A 20,522-nucleotide genomic window follows, 5' to 3' on the forward strand; every position below is an offset into this window, starting at 1 on the left:
GATGATGCTCCTACCTTTTTCTTGATGCTGAAAACTGAAAGATCCTGATTGAATTTGGACGGTGTCCCAATGGAGAAGGCTGTAAACCCACAACCTTCCTCATTATAAGTGGCGTGATTAGCAGCAGCTAAAACAAGCACTTCCTTTGTCCTCTGCAGCGTAATGAGTTCAGTTCATCAACGTCCTCCAACACCCTGACTATTTCTGTCTGGATTTTGCACTAAACGCAGAGGTTATTCGGTGTGTTTTATACATTCTTTTTATTTTAGTTACTAACTTTTATAAGCAGAGAAGAATATTTTCCTGCAGGAATATTGTTGTTTGTCTGGTGATTGTCCTTCACATCTCTGTCGATAAGGTCTTTATGGCATCTCCAATCTAAGATTGATTTTACAGTTTAGTACAAAAGAGCGGGAACAAAAACAGGTGATGAAAGAGTGCTCATTCAGTTCAACCCTGAACCATAGATTGAAGTGTCACGCTCAGTGGGGAGCGGAGGATCTATGTGGCTTTAGTCCATAAGTTTCTGACCCGTTGTGTGAAATAAAAGAATCAATATTTGTGGCATCTAATTTCCCCAGTCTTTGAGCTCGACTTCCCCAGTATGCACTCTGTCAATTGCCATGCTGTGCCCAAAGAGCCATTTATATAAGAAAAGATTTTTCAATTTTACATTCAAAGAACTGTTCAGTATGCAGGATGTAGTATACAGTATAAATGCAAAGGGGTGTTTTTCTTCTTTTAATGTGCCATGGGTTCTTTTCTTTTCTTCACTTTTTCTTTGTTTTATGAATGTCACATTCGGCCGTTTTAGGATTATTATTTTTATTTTTTTATTTTTACTTTTTACCAAGCCTTCATAATTTATTTTTGCTACTTCTTTAGACTTTCATGTGTACGTGCTTGTCCCGAACCCAAACTTTTGATCTGGAACAGGAAAATCCTAGTCCTTACTATCATTAAAATATGAATTATGTATTTAAAACTATGATAAACAAATAGAGAGATGAAAAATAAAACGCCTCAGTATTTATTTTGCGAAAACAATCAGTATTTTCACCACTCCAAACTATTTTGCCCCAATGAAGATTTTTTCGACAGTCAGTATTCTTATTTACCAAAGTGACTACGGTGTCAGCCATATTATTCCGTTAAAATCTTAATGTTATTTCCACCATTGGTTTTTTTTTTTTTCAATCTCTAAGTGCTGTTAAATGCAATACATCATGTGAGATGCGGTGGAAAATATATTGTGGTTGGATTTTTTTTTTTATGACAAAAAAAATGTCAGTTCTTCTGTTATGAAAGTATATCCACTGTTGAATGTTGTTAATGGACAAATGAAATGAATTTTTTGACAATCATTTAATTCTTTTCTTTTCTAGAGGAAGAACATGAGCTTGCTGGTCAGTCTAGCATGGCTGGTTGGTTGGGGGATGATTCTTCTCACAGTTCGGTTTTACTGGATGGGCAACAAGCCTCCAAACTTCTCCAACTCTGACAACCCTGCAGCCGACTCGCCTCACTTCCTGATCAGAGTGCTTACTTTCCTGTACCTGCCAGCTGTCAATGCCTGGCTCCTCCTCTGCCCTGACAAACTCAGCTTTGATTGGTCAATGGATGCCATTCCTCTGCTCAGATCCATCACTGATTGGCGGAACCTTCATTCGGTTTTGTTTTACTCAGGATTCGCTCTCCTGTCATGGTTTGGCTTGAGAAACCCATCACTACAGTCCTCTAAAATCAGCGAAACCAATGGAAAATCACATATGAGCAATGGAAAGTCTGCAACTAATGGATACAGTTATAATCATGATGACAATCACTACAGGGACTCAAACTCTCCCAAAAGAAATGGATATCATAAACCACCCAAAGCACCTCAAAAATCCCTTCCAGCCACAGAGAGTGTGGTGGTCTTTTCCCTCGGGCTGCTGGTTTTGCCCTTCATCCCAGCTACTAATATGTTCTTCTACGTGGGCTTTGTGGTGGCCGAGCGGGTGCTGTACATCCCCAGTATGGGCTTCTGTCTGCTCGTGACCGTTGGGTTGAGGAGCATGTTTGTTCGCTGCAGGTGGAGACGCTCCAGAGCGTTCCTGCTGAGCTGTGCTGCAGGTCTGGTGCTCCTCTACAGCCTGAAGACTGTGAGGAGGAACCAGGACTGGCAGAGCGAGGAGATGCTGTACAGGTCTGGCATTGCTGTAAACCCTGCTAAAGGTGAGTTTGGAGAGCTTGAATATTAGAATATCAGATATGATAGTACTGCCAAAGTAAATACTAGTGACATTTCTTTGGTTTGTTTCTCTTAGCCTGGGGTAACCTGGGTAATGTCCTGAAGAACCAGGGAAAGATGGCTGAGGCAGAGAGAGCGTATAGAAATGCTCTTTATTACCGTGGAAATATGGCTGATATGCTCTACAACCTGTGAGTACACAAACACAGACATGTTGTTGTTTGTTTTTTTTTACAACTACGCCACACTTAAAATGTCTGAATGAGGTTGCATATATATAAAAAAATAAAATAATGAATAAAAATATCAAACCAACTGGCTTCTGAAAACAAATGATACTAAACCTTTTTTTTCAGAATTGAGTCTTTTTCTAACAATGGGGAGTTTTGATTAAGATGATTTTTAGTGGAAGTATCACGTTATTCATGAAAATTGTCTACTAATGTTTAACACCCAGAAGGTATCCATATATTTTTCTTTATTCTTTTCAAACATTGTTACTTTTTTTTTTTTTGATTGTGCTCGCTATATTAAAAATAAATGTATAAATAAATAAATATAATTTTAATAAATAACATTGTCATTCATGCATAACATGTTGCATAAAGTGCTCAGATACTTATATTTAATTTGAGTATGTGGTATTTATTTTATTAATATTTTATATATATATATATATATATATATATATAAGTATTTATACAAAACGAATGCTGCTTAATTATATTCACTGAAGTGTTTAAATACCTATTTAGTTTGCACTTAAGTCTTGTTTTTGTGTTTTTTGTTTTGTTTTGTGACCAGAAATAAGCAAAGCATTTTGCATGGTAGAATGCACGGCTTTCCTTCTTACTGTATTCACAGGGCAGTATTTGGGGTTGTTGGTTTTGTCAAGGTCATACAGCACTTTATCTGAGCCAGTTTTCCATGGGAACTGCCGTAATCAAATTAACATGGCTTGCAGGGCAACAGACATGAACAGATGTACACAGTATGGATATGTGCCATAATATTGCTCAACACTACAGAGCATTTAATTTTTTTGAAGGTTGCCTCCAGAATTGCATAGAATATTTAAGATACTTTGTACTGGGAGAGACATACTTAGCATTCAGAAAACGATAGTGGGAGGTTGAGGAGCAGTGAAAGTGTTTGCTGTATCTCTTGCTCAGGGCTTGTGTATGTGACGGGATTTCATTAGTTCTTATTTGCAGGCTTTAAAAAGCGTGAGACACTTCTAACATTCATTAACCCTGGAGAGGAGCAGATACCTCAATGTTTCGTCACATTCTGGTTGTTGCACCAGCCTCTTACTTAACATATAATTTCTCAAGCTTAAAAGCAATGTGTGCTTTATTTCATGCAGTGGTTTGCTGCTACAGGAGAGCGAGCGGTTCTCTGAGGCTCTGCATTACTACAAACTGGCCATCGGGAGCAGACCGACTCTGGCCTGTGAGTTCAGCTCTTCAGTTTCATCATTTTGACCGACCAAAGAGTCTGTTACTGGAATAAAATTTTTTTTTTCGGCTTTCATTTGTACAAGTATGTGCAATTTTGGATAATTCTGTCTCATTATTTTTTATTAGTTCTCCTCCCTTTTGTCCTCTTTCACAGCTGCATACTTGAACGTAGGCATCATCCTGGTCTCCCAAGGAAATATCGAAGAGGCTAAGCGCACCTTTCACACTTGTGCTGACATCCCCGATGAGAACCTAAAGGACCCTCATGCCCACAAGAGCTCCGTCACCAGCTGCTTGTACAACCTCGGCAAACTGCTTCATGAGCAGGGCCAGCATGAGGTGTTCATCGAAATCTGCATACATTATCAGTTTAGATGGATGCAATGATGTTCTTGTATGATTTTTTTCCCCTGCTGTTCTTAATTAACAGTTCTTATTGTCACGTTATGACATTTTTGTTTTTTGTCGTCCTCAGGAGGCGCTGTCCATGTATAAAGAGGCTGTGCAAAAAATGCCACGCCAGTTTGCACCGCAGAGTTTGTACAATATGATGGGTCAGTGTTTATTTCTCAGTGCATTCAGATGTTTTATTTGAGATTCAATAACACAACACTCTAAATAAAATATTTACGTTTACATTTAGTCTTTTAGCACACGCATTTATTTAAAGCGACTTACAAATGAGGACAATATAAGCAATCAAAACCAACAAAAGAGCAATAATACGCAAGTGCTATGACAAGTCTTGATTAGTCAAACGCAGTACACGTAGCAAGATTTTTTTTATGCTAAATAAAAAGATAGCAAGTAGATTGAATAGAAACAGAATAGCGAACGTTAGTGTTAGAAGATCATTTTTATAATGAATAAAAAGGAAAGTAGGTAGAATAGAAAAAATAGAGAACGCTAGAGTTAGAAGGTCAATTTTTTTAAAATAAAAAAAGTAGTTAGAATAAAAATTGAATAGAGAGTGCAAGTGTTAGAGGATCAAGTTTTTTTTAGTAAATAAAAAGAAAACAAGTTGATAAATCAGAAACTATATGGAGAGTGCTAGTGTTAGACAGTCAAGTGCAGATGGAAGAGAGGTGTTTTTACGCTTCATTTCTTGAAGATGACTAAAGACTTCGCTGCTTGGATTGAGATGACCTAAAATGTTGAACCATCTAATGATTTTTTTCCAATGCAGTTTTATGCCACAATACTCCTCCTCTCCTCTTATTAGGATGAAAAAGACATCTGGAGATGTGACTGGAATCTGATACATAAATAATGTGCCCTTGTGTTACTGATTCAGTGTCTGGAGATGTGATGAGTTTACATTTTATTCGTTTGGCAGATGCTTTTATCCAAAGTAACTTTAGAGTCCATTCAAGATGTACATTTTATTAACACACGTGTTTCCTAGGAAGTAAAACACAGGACCTTAGTATTGCAAAGGTCATCCATAGCTCCCCAAACTCATCCCATGATATGCTTATCTCTGCATTTGATTTGATGGCATGCAGTGCGAGTAATTCTATGTAATTTTGCACATCCCTCTGACTTTGGCTCACAGGTGAGGCATATATGAGGCTGAATAATCTAGAGGAGGCAGGTCATTGGTACAGAGAGTCACTGAAGGCCAAACCTGACCATATTCCTGCCCACCTGACCTATGGAAAACTGCTGTCTATCATGGTGAGTCAAGCTGACAAGTGCATTATTACCCCTTTGTGTTTATGAGCTTTTTGTCTGTCAAACATGTGGAAGATAGAACAAAATATACAGTGGTGCCTAAAAGAATGAGACCACATTGAAAATCTGCAATTAAATATCATATTTAAAAATTCATTCATTCATTCATGCATGCATGCATGTTTAGGTAAAATAGAAACATTTTACTAGTGGTCTCAGGCTTTTCTGCTGTATTTTTAACACTGTGGCTGCTATTATATTTTCAGTATGAATGTAAAAACCTTTAGCTAAATGGATTTAAAGTTAAATATGAAATAAATTCAGTTTTTATTTCAAACTAGAAAAGGGGAGAAACCAAAGATATCTGGTTATTAAAATCATTTCAGTCACAGATGACCCTTCATGAGACTCTTAATGCTGAGGTTTCTTTTAATTGCTTTGTCCTTGAGAGGAACATTAACACAAAAATGTCTCTCAGACACCAACATCACTGTGATGATACCTTTGATGCCTTTAAAACCTGTCTTTTCAGATTTTCCCATTTATGTTCTGTCTGCATACGATATAACAGTCGTCCAGTCGCTTGTGATATTTTCCTCTCTGACCACTATGATGTAAATGGAGAGAGGTCATGAAGAAAGGTCGAGCAGCTGCGTCCCCCCCAGGACGTGATATCTCATATCCTCCCTCTAATCTGATTTGGATGTGTGTCTCGGCATGGCTGGTCAAGAGTCCAGACTGTTGCTTCAAACCTGTTTGCTCACTTTAAATTCCCCTCACCGGCCTGTCTGCTTAATAAACAGCTTAAAACCGGTTATTATCCCTCAAGCACCGCGCTTAATGTAATTACTCTCTTTCCTTATTGAAAACAGGTTAGTGGTGAACTTTTGACCAGCTGTCGAGGAACTGCAGTGTATTAGCTGGGTTACTCTGTGTCAAACAGTCAGGACAGCATCACGCAAAATGACTGAAGTTATGGCATGTTGTAACTTTTTCGACGATTCAGGACATTTACTGTTCTGTTTTACTTTCCTGTCCAGCCTTGAGTTTAGCAGTCCGTTTTGAACTTCTTCTATTGGAAATATGTCCCTGAAAACCTCTAAAGCTAATTTAATGCTTTAGTTGATAGATTAAATCGCAGGTTGAGGCTAAAACAATAGTTTGTTTTGTATTTACCCTTTTGGATTCAAATCTGAAGCCATTTAGTACTTTTTGAAACCTTGACTTATAGGCCTGTACATTTGATAAACGTTCTTGGATGTAGTTGAATGCTTTTCAGGAACCGTAGCAAAGGAGGGCATGAAATGCTACAGCTTTCCAAGGTATTTCTTTATCCTCTTATCAGAAGTGTTTGCCACAGAACCGTTCAGTGAATTCAGCATAATATAACCTTGCTGCTTATGACAAAAACATTTGCAAAGGTAACACCAACATGGAAGCAATCAGCACTGAACCGTAAAGGAAGTGTATTTTATTAGAAAGTGTTCTAACTATAAAGAAGGTATACTTTCCCACACTTTGATAACGTCTAGCATCATATAAAGCACAAATTTAAAGGGTCTGGTTATGATTGTGTCCCTTCATTAATAATGTTGGGTGCAGGTGTAATTATTTCTTAATTTCTCCACAGGGACAGAAGTCTGAAGCAGAGCTTTACTTCCTGAAGGCAATAGAGCTGGATCCTGCCAGAGGAAACTGCTATATGCATTACGGTACAATCTGATTTCCTTTCTGATTGATTTGCTTCCCTTTTAATTTGTTTGATAAAGTGCTAAAATGCACTTGACGTTTTATTTGATAGTGGCTTCTTTAAATATTCCACCATTTATTTATTTTATTTATTACAGGGTTTCCGCGGGTCCTTAAAAAGTCTTAAATTTACTTTATCACATTTAAGGTAATAAAAAGTCTTAAATTGTACAAGAAAGTCTTAATTATGATTTCAAGAGGTCTTAAATTTGGGTACTGACCAGAATCACGATGCAGCTTAATGTGACGATTAAACGTTTCAAAGTCCGGTGCTGCTTTGTGTTCTGTTGTTACCGCGGAAACCGTTCGAAAGCGCCTCCTGCTGGCAGAGAATGAATGCACATGTTCAATAAGGCTGTTGTTGTGAGTAGTGTATTCATGCAATACCGGAGGCTGTAGTTTCAGAACTGGATTTCTAGGACCCTATAGTTTTTTCTTTTTTTAAAAATTATTTTATTTATTTATTTATTTATTGTATTATGTCAGGTCTTCCAGACAGTTCTATCAAACCTTTACAATTAATCCAGAACGTGCAGCAAGATTAATTTTTAATGAGCCAAAAATAATGTAAGAAAGAATGAAGAACATCACACCTCTGTTTATCAATTTGCACTGGCTACCAATAGCTACGACCACTGGCTCTGCACCCCTTTACCTAAATTCATTACTTCAGACTTATGTGCCTCTAGAAGCTTACGTTCTGCAAGTGAACGTCGCTTTATTGTACCATCCCAAAGAGGCACAAAATCACTTTCACTGACTTTTACATTAACTGTTCCTTCCTGGTGGAATGACCTGCCCAACTCAATCCCAGCAGCTGAGTACTTAGCCATCTTCAAGAAACGGCTAAAAACACATCTCTTCCATCTTTATTTGACCCTCTAACTCTAGCACTCTCTATTCTAATTCTATTCTTTAAAAAAAAAAATAGCACTTGCATATCATTGCGCTCTTGTTGATTTTGATTGCTTCCATTGTCCTCATTTGTAAGTCACTTTGGATAAAAGCATCTGCTAAATGACCAAATATTAGTGGCTCATATTATTTTATAGCACTTGCTATTCAATTCTGTATATTATTATTTTTAAGGAATTATGTAGTTGTTTAATTGTATGCACTTAATTATTGTCCTAACCCTAAACATACCCGTTGGTAACCCTCTTGAAATATTTAACCTAATTTATTTCAATATATTCTATATATTCTGGTTTTAAATTCAGTTTTCTTGGAAAGAAAGTCTTGTGTCTGTGAGAGACTTCAGTTCATTAGCCGCAGCGCTCACGCCTGATGTGTGACAAACTTAAAGTGCAGTAAATGGTAAAACACTTGTGGTACAAATTGGTGTGATTATTAGTACTTTAATAAATGTAAAATAATTTGAATACAAATACTAATTTACAACATCCAGCATCACAATGAACTGTTTTGTACAGCTAAAAAGGCTAAATGGAGATTGCTGACTCCCCCTCAAACGGTTCACGCTAGCTCTTACATTAAAAATAAGATGGAAAGATAAAAAATGAATAGTTTCCATGGATCTAGTCTTTGCATCTGTTTGTTTAATGTTTGAATCAGGTCTCCTCTGTTGGAGTAGATAGCGCTGTCCCAAAAAATAGGGTCCTAGAACTGCAGGAACATTAGGTTTTTTGTTCAGACCAATGTGAAAATCGACCCATGTTTTTACCTTGCAAACACGCAGAGCTGTAAATGTGAACTGGTGGGTCAATAAGAAGATAATTCATTATAAAAATCTAAACAGTAAAATGTGTTTGTATGTTATTTAATTAATATAATAATTTATTGATGATAATTGTTTAAATTAATATAATTAATATTTTTGACTCATCCATTTTCTTAAAAAATGGTTTAAAGGCTGAAATGTGAAGTGTATCATTTTATAAAACTTTTTGTTTTCCTGAAAACTTGTATCTGAACTGTAAATCATGCTTTTTATAGTCATTTTACAGTTTAATAGTTTACCATAGACATTGCCCTACCCTGCTCATATGGTATTAATTTTATTTGTGCAGGTCTTAAAAAGTCTTAAATTTGAGCTTAAAAATCCTGCAGAAACCCTGTATTAATAATAATAATAATAATAATAATAATAATAATAATAATTATTATTATTATTATTATTATTATTATTATTATTATATTGTTTGTTTTGTCTTTTCCTGATGATGATGATGATGATGATGATTATTATTATTATACAGATTTTAATTAAATAAATGTTTTTAGAATTCTACTCAGAATATTATATATTGTAATCTATTATGATTATTACAATTAAGATGAACTGATTTTAAATACTGAAGTTCACTATGCCTCATGTCCTCCTTCGTTTTCCACTCCCTTTCTTTGTCTCTGTGTGTTTTTGGATGCTTGTGCTGCATATCCGCACTGATCTCTGACTGTTTGACCTGTGGGCTTCTGGCCTGCTGTGTTTGAGTTGTGTTCAATCCTGTGAGCTCCCCTTTCTTTCTTCTTGTCTGTCAGGTCAGTTTCTGTTGGAAGAGTCTCGTCTGGGAGAGGCAGCAGTGACGGCTCAGAAAGCTGCAGAGCTGGACAGTTCTGAGTTTGACGTGGTGTTCAGCGCTGCTCATATGCTCAGGTGTGTGTGTTTGTGTGTGTCTCTCAAAAGCTCACAGCTACATCTGCACAATTCTTTGTTTCAGGTGGTTTGCATGTGGACTCCACTTGTTTCATCCACATCCACAGCTACTTGCCAAATTGCCATATTGATTTTATATTGCCAAACACTTGTTGTTGTTAATAATAATAATAAAATAGTAATACAATATTTTATTACTAATAAAGCAGTAATAATACCTTAATGCGTGTGTTTGTCCACAGACAGGCCAGTCTGAATGAGGCAGCTGAAAGGTATTATGGGAAGGCAGCTGATTTAAGACCTGATGTAAGTACCTTCTTTAGCCATTCTATTCGATGTTACAAAATTACCTGGAAGAATTATTGATTCTTTTACATGCATTAAATATTTTTTTAATCTAATTTTACGATATGTTTTTTAAGATTAAAACACCATATTCCATCATATTTGGTGCTATTTTAGAATGTCAGTTTGATGTACTTTTCAGTTTTTTTTTTTTTTTTTTTAAACCTAATCCTGATTATCTATTTCTGTGTCTGTTTCTTGATTTTTCAGCATCCAGCAGCTCTGATGAATCTCGGGGCAATCCTCCATCTTAATGGGAAGCTGAAGGAAGCTGAGAGCAACTACCTCCGTGCGCTGCAGCTCAAACCAGACGACCTCATCACTCAGTCCAACCTCCACAAACTCTGGAACGTCATGCAGAAACAGGGCCTACGAGCCTCTGGGACTTGATCTGCTGCTGGGGCATCTGCAGATACTTGATCTGATTTGAGCAGGAGTTCTGTGCTGATTCAGTGCTTACAGACAGATGTTGGTGGAACTGGTTAAAACTTGAACAGGTCTGGAGGATGGGGACGAAGATGAAGCCTCTGTGAAGTTCTGCTTTGGACAGTAAATACCCTTATAAGTGTAAAAGAACAGTAAAGTGTACAAACACAGGAGAGATGGTGATTGCATCATGCTGGATTGTATTCTTCTGAGAGCACTGACCACGTTCCCCCCAACTGAAGTCTCTTTTTTTTTTTTTTCTTAAGTGACATAAAAGAGTTTAGATTGTCATTATGTTGATATTTAAAATGCCTCCTTTTAATTTATTGTTGATAAATCAACAGTTTGTCGCCTATGAGGGTTGTTAATAGAACTTAAATTCTCAATATCTCCCATCATTCAGATCTCAATCTGTTATGAAGCACTATTATGTTGTTTTGTCTAATTTCAGGCTTTTTACCAAAACATTTTACCACAATAAAATGTCTGTTTGACCAGAAATAAAGTCATTAAGAATTGTATTACAAGAAAAAACGACCAATTTCCCTTCTAGTAAGCTTTGAGATGCTTTCTGCTGCCATAATACAAGAACAAGACACTTATCAGCTCGTGTTTGGAATAAGTGTTTTGCTGCCAGCTATTGGAAGACTAACGCATTACAGTATAAAATGCACCTTGCAGCTTGTCATTAGAATAAATAGATTTTTGCTGCCATCTTGTGGTTGAGTAACACATTGCTACATTCAACGCACAAGCCCATGTAGTGAATGAAAGCTGTCCATTTGCAGTAAGACAGTGATTTTTTTTTTTGATGAACAACAATAATAATAATAATAATGCTAGAATAGGTAACAGGGTTGCAAATTTGTCACATTTTGGAGTTTGGGAATTATATTTTTTTCTAGTTATTTATGAAGATATGTATGCCTTTATCTGTGTTTTTTAAAAAATAATTATTTGTTTAACAGGGTTCAATGGTTGAGCTTAATGATCGCAGTCAACACTATAAATTGGAAGAAATTGAATAAGATTACTTGTTTTCCTGTCATGTTGTAAACTGCTATTTGCTGGGTGTCAGTTTTTAAAGAATTTTTATTTATTGTAAGAGGGAAATATGTTTCTCTCACAGTTCAATTCAATTCAATTCATATTGCTTTATTGGCATGACATACTTAGATACATATTGCCAAAGCATTGTACATAGCAGAATAACAAAACAAAACAAATATACATCCATCAATAAACCAAAAAAAAAAATACATGCATATATATTTATATAAACATTAATGTTCACTCTTTATTTCTTATTTTGTGGCATTTATAAGTATGTTGTGCTACCAAAGAGGAAGTAGGTCCTTCACCGAGTAATAATGTCATTTTCATGGAGTGACTGGAACTCAGGAATAATCTGCTGTATTTGACAGTCCAGTGCGTTTCTTAAGGACGTGTATTTGTTGCAGCGGAGGAGGAAGAGTTCCTCCGTCTCAACTGATCCAGATCTACATTCGTTACAGATTCGCTCTTCTTTAGGTAACCATGTCTTTTTATGTCATCCTCTTTCTATGGGCAGCTGGTGGTCACTCAGTCTGTGCTTCGTCAGTAAATGTCTGTGAGTTATTCCTGACTGAGACCAGATAGTCAGCCAGACTGTACTCTCTGTTGAGTTTCAGATAACATTGGAGACGACTTTGGTCTTTGGTTTGTTCTTTCTAATGCTGTATGTATGTCTCCTTCTCTTCATTCATTATTTTTTTTGATTCTTCCAGGTTTTTAAGGGTTGGTGATATTGAGTGCTTTGTTAGTCAGATCTGACACCATTACACAAAGATGACTTCTTTTGGGCACTCATTTTTTGTGTTTTTAGTGCTTTAAAGTGAAGAGAATCTTCAGAACTAGAGTTTAAGTGGATCCAGAACTTTAAAACTCTTCTTTTTTTTTTTAAATGATTAGATGGTTATTAGGTGTGTTTCTGTGGACATGAAGGATGTTTCTTTAGAACTCTACATGCAGAGCTTCTAAAGGGTGTTTGTGCCAATCTTTATGGCTGTAGTTACTCGTTGGGCCCCAGATCTCACTTCCATACAGGGCAATAGGCAGTATAACCCTATAACTGTCCAGATCACAGTTGCCAACTCTCGCGAGACAAATAAGCAACGGCAGCTTCAAAAACAAGCCCAAAACAAGCCAAATATATATTTTTTGATGATTTATTATCATCAATATTATTTATCAATTATTTATAACCAATAAATGAGCCTGCAACATATTACACTGAAACCACTCTTTTATCTGAAAAGCAAAAACAGAAGCTATTTTACAAAAATTAGCAAACTGCAACAAAAGTGGGAACAAAACTCGTCTCCAATCACCTGTGAGCAGAATAGGATTGGAGAGATGGAAAAGGAGAAAAGCAGAAGAGCTTCAAAGGGGAGCTGTAATATAGCCACATATTTATAGCATAAAATATATAGGGGTCATTCTATGGAAATATCCTGGAGTCCTCTCTCTTAATGTCTCCTGTATGATGCATTACTATTACATCTTACCTCCGGCAGATGTGTGTGCGGATCCTCACTGAAGTGTCTCTATATGGAGGAGGAGGAGTCCTTTGCTTAGGTGAGCTGTTCCAAATTATTATATCACTGAAAATGGTTCACATTTCACTAACATGAACTAAAGACAGACACTCACACACACACACACACACACACACACACACACACACACACACACATATATATATATATATCTTCTAGAAACATCTAATAGCACATCTGTTCCATGAGTACAATTATTAATGCACTCCTTTCCACAGTTTACTTTACTGCCTCTGATACAGCTATTATTATTATTATTAACAAAAACTATTTAAATTATCTGTGTTCTTTCAGAAGTCAGGCTGGTTGGAGGTTCTCGCTGCTCTGGGAGGCTAGAGATACTTCATGATCAGTCGTGGATGTCAGTGTGTGACGCTGTCTTTGACCAGCAGGATGCAGAGGTTGTGTGTAGAGAGCTGGACTGTGGGGCTCCTGTACAGGTGCTGGGAGCAGCTGCTTTTGGCAAAGGAGACACTCAGATGTGGACACAAGAGATTCAGTGCAGAGGAAATGAATCATACATTCGACGCTGTCCATCATCAACATCACATAATATAAATTGCACCCACGACAATCACGTGGTACTGATGTGTTCTGGTAAAATGTTTAAACAAATTCAAATGTTAAATAGACTAAAATTGTACAGGGCTTGACATTAACCATCTCCCAATGTGGGTGGATATCAGTAGTGGCGTGTGACAGTCATTAGTCCTTTTGACTGGTTGATTTCTTTTCTTTTTTTTTTTAGATTTATTTTTGCGTTTTGCCTTTATGATAGGACCGTTTAGATTTGACAGGAAGCAAAGTGGAAAGAGAGAGGGGGATTGGGAAAGGTCCTTGAGCTGGGATTCTAACTTAAGATGCCCGTAGCGCACAGTGCTGTATGCTGGCGTGCTGCCTACGCAGCTATCGGTGCAGACTGGCTGGTTGATTTCTGAGGGTCCTTAAAAACTCGTACATTTATTTGTATCAAATTTCAGGCTATATAAAATGCCTAAATGGTTTATTATTATTTCAAGAGGTCTTAAATTTACCTTATTTACAGCAATACTGGGGAAGCCACTGCATACTGCTGCTCCAAAACATATTGGCCGAATGAATTTGCATTTTCAATCAGCTCGTCTGCTGTTTTTATTTAGACTAATGCAAAAATCAACCCATATTTTTAGGCAGAAAAGATGCAGTTGTAAATGTGAACCAGTGGATAGCTATAATGCCCTAATATGCCATCTAAATATCTACACAATTAAGACAGTAAGATGTTTTATATTCATATTTGATCATTTTGACTCCCTTTTAAAAAAATAATAATACATAAAAAAGATGGTTTAAAGGCTGAACTGTGAAGTTTATAATTTTATAAACCGTCTTGTTTTATCTGAATTGTAAATCATGCCATTTAAGGTTTAATATATTACCATAGACATTGCCCTACCTAACTCATACGGTATTCATTTTATTTGTGCAGCTCTTAAAAAAAAAAAGGTCTTCATTATTTTTTTCTTTTAAAAACCCTGCAGGTGCCCTGTAAATATACTGAAACAAAGAATGGACAGTTCTTTGAATGAAAGGAAAAGTGGAAGTCAGGTTGGGAATTGCTGATCCAGCAAAAAGAGAATCATGTACTGAATCATGACATTTATATTTAAAGGAGTTGTAAATCTAGTTGAAGTAAATTTTAGGATGCCAGAGTCAACTTTAAGCATATAAAATGTAATTTCTAAACAACACAATTGTGGCCAATAAAAATGCTGAATGGCTAGTAACTTTGGAAAGCCTATTTCCACTAAGGCTATTTACACAAATTCTGCCCAACAATGTGTGGTTGGGCAAGACAACATTACAAAAGATGGTCATCAAACAACAGTAACAGTGGCATTGATAATAAAGTGTGCAGTGTAGTGTTTTTGACGCAATCGGCCTGAGTTTGAATCTGCCTTTTGCTGTAGCTACTCGTTCTTCTCCCTTTTCACATCTCATATCACAGAAAGGCATTTATTTTCAATGAAAATGAAGGAAATAATCAAAAAAGTTATCAGGTTGGGTTAGGGTAGGTGTAAGGAGGGCTTTATTGTCCCAATAAGGTGGCATCATTCATTTAATAATTTTAATACATTTTTTTAAATTTACACAATGTTATTATTGCATACTTTTTTTATAATGTAATACAATACTGAGGTGCATATATTTGCAATAAGTAGTATGAATAGCAGAAAATACTGCTATTTTTACATAGTGTAAATAGAATCCATCGCTATATTTGCACTTTATGTAAATAGCATCTATCACTAAGAAAATAGCTATTTTCACTTAATAGCATCTGATTGCTATTTGCACTTTCCAACTAGCCCCTGCCTGAACCAAAAAGTTAATGTCAAGCCCTGCTTTTATTGTATTAAACAGAACTCATACTGTTATCTTTCCTATAAACTCCTTTGTTCCGTTTCATTAAGACTGTGTTCTTTGTTCAGGATACACTGATCTCAGACTGGTAAACGGTCCTGACATCTGTTCTGGTCGAGTTGAGCGTCAGTACTTCAGTAAATGGGGCACAGTGTGTGATGCATGCTGGGATATGAGAGCTGCCAGTGTCCTCTGTAGACAGCTGAATTGTGGGATTGCTGTGTCTGTTGTGGGATCAGACTGGTTTGGAGAGGGAAGTGGTGAAATCTGGGCTGATGTGTTTGATTGTGACGGGAATGAAACAAAACTCTCAGAATGTTCCATCTCTTCATGGAGTTGAGCTGAATATTCTCACAGACGAGATGTTGGAGTCATCTGCTCTGGTAAACATATTTAATCAAGAGAGTCATTATACTAATAGTGTATAAAAACCACCCCGAAGGGGAAAAACAGGCAGGCAGAGAACTGCAGTACATGCAAACAAACCCACACGACATTAAACAACGAAACAGCACAGGACTGTAGACACCAGGAGACTATATGGGGAGCCAAAGGAGGAGGACAGGTGAAGTAACTGAAACAATAATGAGATAACAAGGAGGGCGGGGTCAGACAATAGACAGGAAAGCACATGGCACCAACAACAAACAACAAGCTATGTGCTAACACACACAGTGACATCTGGTGGCCAACCAGGGCAGACCAGCAGGGCCGTGACACAGTTATACGATAATACCGAAACCGAATAATGTCCTATTCAAGGTTCTCGCACATGCACTTTTCCACTAATGCTGCCAAATACCATTCTAAATGCAGTACTATACAATGCAATGACTTTACTTATTACGTATTTAAAGGCACAACAATGCCACTACTGAAAGTACATTACAAAACACACAGTTCAACCATTGTAGTTCAACTGAGTTATTTTTAGTGAATATTCCACATACAGCTTACAACTAATTGTGAGACTAAAGTCAGTCTATTTACTGAAGTCAGTTAATTCATATCTCAACATGTAGCTAAAGATACACATTCTTCAGCAGTATTTAATATTTTTCACATTTTATTTGCATTTATGCCACCTTTGAGAAGTCTGTGAAAAGTGCATAAAAAACACACATTTTGAAAATATTGTTTTAAATGAATTTTAGTTTTAAGTAATTTTGTTATTTGGAAATAGAATTGCATTTGTATTTTCCAAATATTTATTCCATAAATGTGCTAAAAAAAAAAAACACTGTTTGAACCGTTAAGTAACTCTAATTGTTAAGAGGAATCTGAATCTAATTGAAACCATTAAATTATTTACTGTTCTCATTCCTTATTAAAAGCCTCTGTGAGAGTTAAGATTGATTCTGACATGTTCAACATCTTCTCACCAGCAACAATGTTCAAGTTAGTAAGAAATATGTTGCATGTTTGTAAGCCTGTATTTAACTAATAAATTATCTGTGCACTGTATTGTTTGCATTAAATAAGTAAGTGATTTTGAAAGACTCTAGCTTCAGTCTCTGTGTTTTGTTGTGAATGTTATTCTGAAGCTGCTCAGTGCTGGTTGATGTGTGTTTCAGATCATGTTCCTCTCAGACTGAGTGGAGGGGAGGGCCGGTGCTCTGGGAGGCTGGAGGTGTATCATAACGCTGTGTGGGGCTCAGTCTGTGATGATCAGTGGGACATCAGCGATGCTCAGGTGGTCTGCAGGCAGCTGGGTTGTGGAGCAGCACTGAGGGCTGATGGGAATTCAGTCTTTGGTGCTGGTGAAGGTGTTGTGTGGCTGAACAGAGTCGAGTGCAGAGGGAATGAGATTCACCTGTGGGACTGTCCTCTCTGCTCATTAATTGATATAATTAGTCACAAATAATTATCAATATTTGTGGAGAAAAAACTCTAAATGCCCCAAATAAACAATTAAAAGATTAATTATCCTTTTAGACAGTGACGTTGAATAGACAACAACAACAACAAAAAAATGGCCTTTCAAAATGTTAATGTTGTATGTTTTAATTTTATGATTTTCCTCATTAATTCAACACATTCTTGTATTCTGTCTGCAATATGTTTCTAGCCTCTGCATCACATCTTGCTCTTCAAAGGAATAGTTCACCCAAAAATGAAAATTCTCATCATTTACTGACCCTAATGTCATCCCATGTTTATGAGTTTCTTTCTTAAGATGAACACAAGCAAATAGTTTTAGTCCAGATAATGCAAGGGGACAGAACCACTTCAGAAACCACACAAAGTGAACATGACAGTCAAGTTTAAAATATTAGTATTTGTATCCTTCTTACATATGCCTATTGTTTCACTTAAGAAGACACTGATTCATTAACAGGGCTTGCATGAGTTACTGTCATATTCACTTTTTTTGAAGTGTCATTTTTAGATGTCCCATTTTTTTTTTTCTAAAACTTTTAGTTTGTGTTCATCTGATAAATGAAAGTCATATGGGATGGTATGAGGGTGGAAATGATGGAGTTTCCTTTTAATCCCTTTCCCTGTATTCATTTTTTTTTTTTTCAGCTGTGCTGCATTTTAATTGTTGTTGTTTCACTAGATATGCATGTTTGACCTGTGTCATTGCAATTTGTTTAGTTTTCTCCCTTTAACCAAACTTCTGAATACATTTGAGAAAAGAAAGTACTTCTAGTTTTTTAATACTTGAGTACTGTCATAATCCGGCTGAAAGATTATGACAAAAAAAAAAAAGAGGAAAGCGGGGATTTAACCAAAATATAACAACTTTATTTAACAAACAAAACAACAATTGAACACAAGTGCCGGCAAACAAACAACACAAAAGGGTGATGTGCGAGAGAGAAAGTCCCCACACACACACCACCAAACAGGGGAAAAGGTAAGAAGCTTTTATAATGAGGAAAGACTCCGGGCCCAGGTGTCCTTACCCAGTCTCTACTGTAGTGTCGGTGTCCCAGAAAGTACTGTTGCGGACATCACGTTCTGACAACCCAACCTCTTGACGTGATGACGTAGATGCAAAGTAGTCGGTTTAACACGTTTACATTGCAGGATTTTAATTTTGTTCGGTTTATACACTGAAAAAAAAAACAATTAAGGTAAGTGGTCGCAAACAATTTATTTTAGCTACATTTAATTAAAAAAAAATATGTTGAAAGTTAGTAAACTAAATTTGTTTATTTAAATGTAGCTAAAATAAATTTAATGCAACCACTTACCTTAAAAAAATTTAGTAAATTCAATGAATCATTTTTTTCAGTGTAGAAAGGTTTATTTCATTCGATTTGGACATTTTTATTCTGATTGAGGTGTTTATATGGAGCATTTTCATTCGGATTGGACTTTTAAACCGATTACAATGCTCTATGTAAACGCACCTAATGAATTTATAATTCATATTGTTAGATTTTTAATTATTACTTGGGTTTATGTATACATATACCCAGTCACAAAAAATATTAAAACTATCCCATGACTTTATATCACTTTTTTTCTTTTAAGAAAACATACTGTCCATTTTTGCTTTTGGCCTTCATAAACATAATAGTTTTTACATAAACGCACTGTAACTCTAAACTCAGTTGTGTATTTCAGATGACATCCTACAACCTCATCATCTGCAGAGAAAAATCGCCACTTAATCACACCAAAATGATGAACTTAAAGGATTCATATTGATTGGATTGTGATTGTTTCACTGAAACTTGATCACCATCACATCTATTTATTTGGTCTTATTTTGCGTTTTACTTCCTTATTTATTTATTAATGTTCAATGTCAATTGTCATTCATTAATGTATTCAGCTAATAACTGTTGTTAAGAGCACTGACAATTTTGCATGTCAATAAAAACATACTTAATTCACACAACATGCTGCTGTTGTGGTTATTGTTGTTGTTTATGCATAAACATACTATGCATATGTTTGTGAATAGGGATGGGTAGATCGACACCTAGTGTCGACACACGTTTCGAGTTTTTGACACACTAGTAGTGCTTCGAAACAGTATTTCGGAGCATTGCTTGAAACAAGGCTGTCACGTGACCTGTGAAAACGACGCTTCGTTACCTCACTCTGACACGTCACGCTAGTCTCAAATACAAAGCACGTCGATTGCACGGTCCACGATCCATTTAGTGCAATGTTATAGTTATATCAGTCACCATGCCTATATGTATGTAGTGTTTTTACGTGGTGTATCTTTGCTAATTATAGTACTACTATTAAACACAACGACATGTGAATGTCTGAATGAAAATTAAAACAACTTGCGGGCTCAACCACTGTTCCCAAAAAGGATAAAAGCCCTTTCTTAACCAGAAGGTCCCCTAGATATTTTTTTAGTAAAAAATAATGATGACAAATCTAATTACGCTCATGTAGTTAGGATATGGTCCATTTCGTTAATTAATTATTTACAGTCATACAGTATATGTGACTGAAGTCTGTTTTTAGGCTGTCAAAATGTAAATGCCTCTACTACAACATCTATAAACCGCTAAGCGCATGACAGGCTACTGCTTGTTTTGTGCTGCTCCGGTAAAGCTAAGCGGAAAAAAAAGTCAGAAAGAGAAATCTTCTTATGCTACTGACTTTTTTGATGGGTAATTTACTCTTTCTCTGTCTTTCTACTATATTTATCCACTTCATGTCGGAGCTTTTGTATTACATACATTGGAAATGTGCACTCATTATTAATTATTACAGTTTTTAACATTTTATACATTTACATTTATTCATTTAGCAGACGCTTTTATCCAAAGTGGTTTACAAATGAATGCTGTGACAAGTCTGTAATTGTAACTGATCATTAATTAATTATTAGTCCATATTTATGATTATTGCAAAGTCATCAAAACTGGCTCATGGCATCAAAATTACCCAAAATGTCGAAAATGAATCAAAATGATTGTGCATGAAATTTTCTGAAGTATACAGTATGCATGCAGTCATACAAACTCATTAGTGAAATCTCCACCTGGTGGAGCAAAAGGACAGCTGGCACCATTACTCAGACTGGAATTTTCACTAGT

General features: G+C 36.2%; 1 protein-coding gene and 1 pseudogene across 2 annotated transcripts in view; both read left to right on the forward strand.

Annotated features, from left to right (window-relative positions):
- tmtc2a (transmembrane O-mannosyltransferase targeting cadherins 2a) overlaps nt 1-11,025 on the forward strand; it is a 35,103-nt gene extending 24,078 nt beyond the window's left edge. For both annotated transcript variants that reach the window (XM_058774201.1, XM_058774200.1), the window contains 10 exons: nt 1,386-2,217; nt 2,310-2,424; nt 3,600-3,685; nt 3,848-4,032; nt 4,169-4,247; nt 5,249-5,370; nt 6,998-7,079; nt 9,619-9,733; nt 9,976-10,039; nt 10,289-11,025. In XM_058774201.1, the coding sequence (XP_058630184.1) occupies nt 1,386-2,217; nt 2,310-2,424; nt 3,600-3,685; nt 3,848-4,032; nt 4,169-4,247; nt 5,249-5,370; nt 6,998-7,079; nt 9,619-9,733; nt 9,976-10,039; nt 10,289-10,468 (1,860 nt within the window). In that variant the 3' untranslated portion in view covers nt 10,469-11,025. The remainder of the gene's footprint in view (nt 1-1,385; nt 2,218-2,309; nt 2,425-3,599; nt 3,686-3,847; nt 4,033-4,168; nt 4,248-5,248; nt 5,371-6,997; nt 7,080-9,618; nt 9,734-9,975; nt 10,040-10,288) is intronic.
- Nucleotides 11,026-13,445: 2,420 nt separating this feature from the next.
- LOC131538533 (uncharacterized) overlaps nt 13,446-20,522 on the forward strand; it is a 173,749-nt pseudogene continuing 166,672 nt past the window's right edge.

The sequence above is a fragment of the Onychostoma macrolepis genome, chromosome 04 (assembly GCF_012432095.1).
Source record: "Onychostoma macrolepis isolate SWU-2019 chromosome 04, ASM1243209v1, whole genome shotgun sequence".
Lineage (NCBI taxonomy): Eukaryota > Metazoa > Chordata > Actinopteri > Cypriniformes > Cyprinidae > Onychostoma > Onychostoma macrolepis.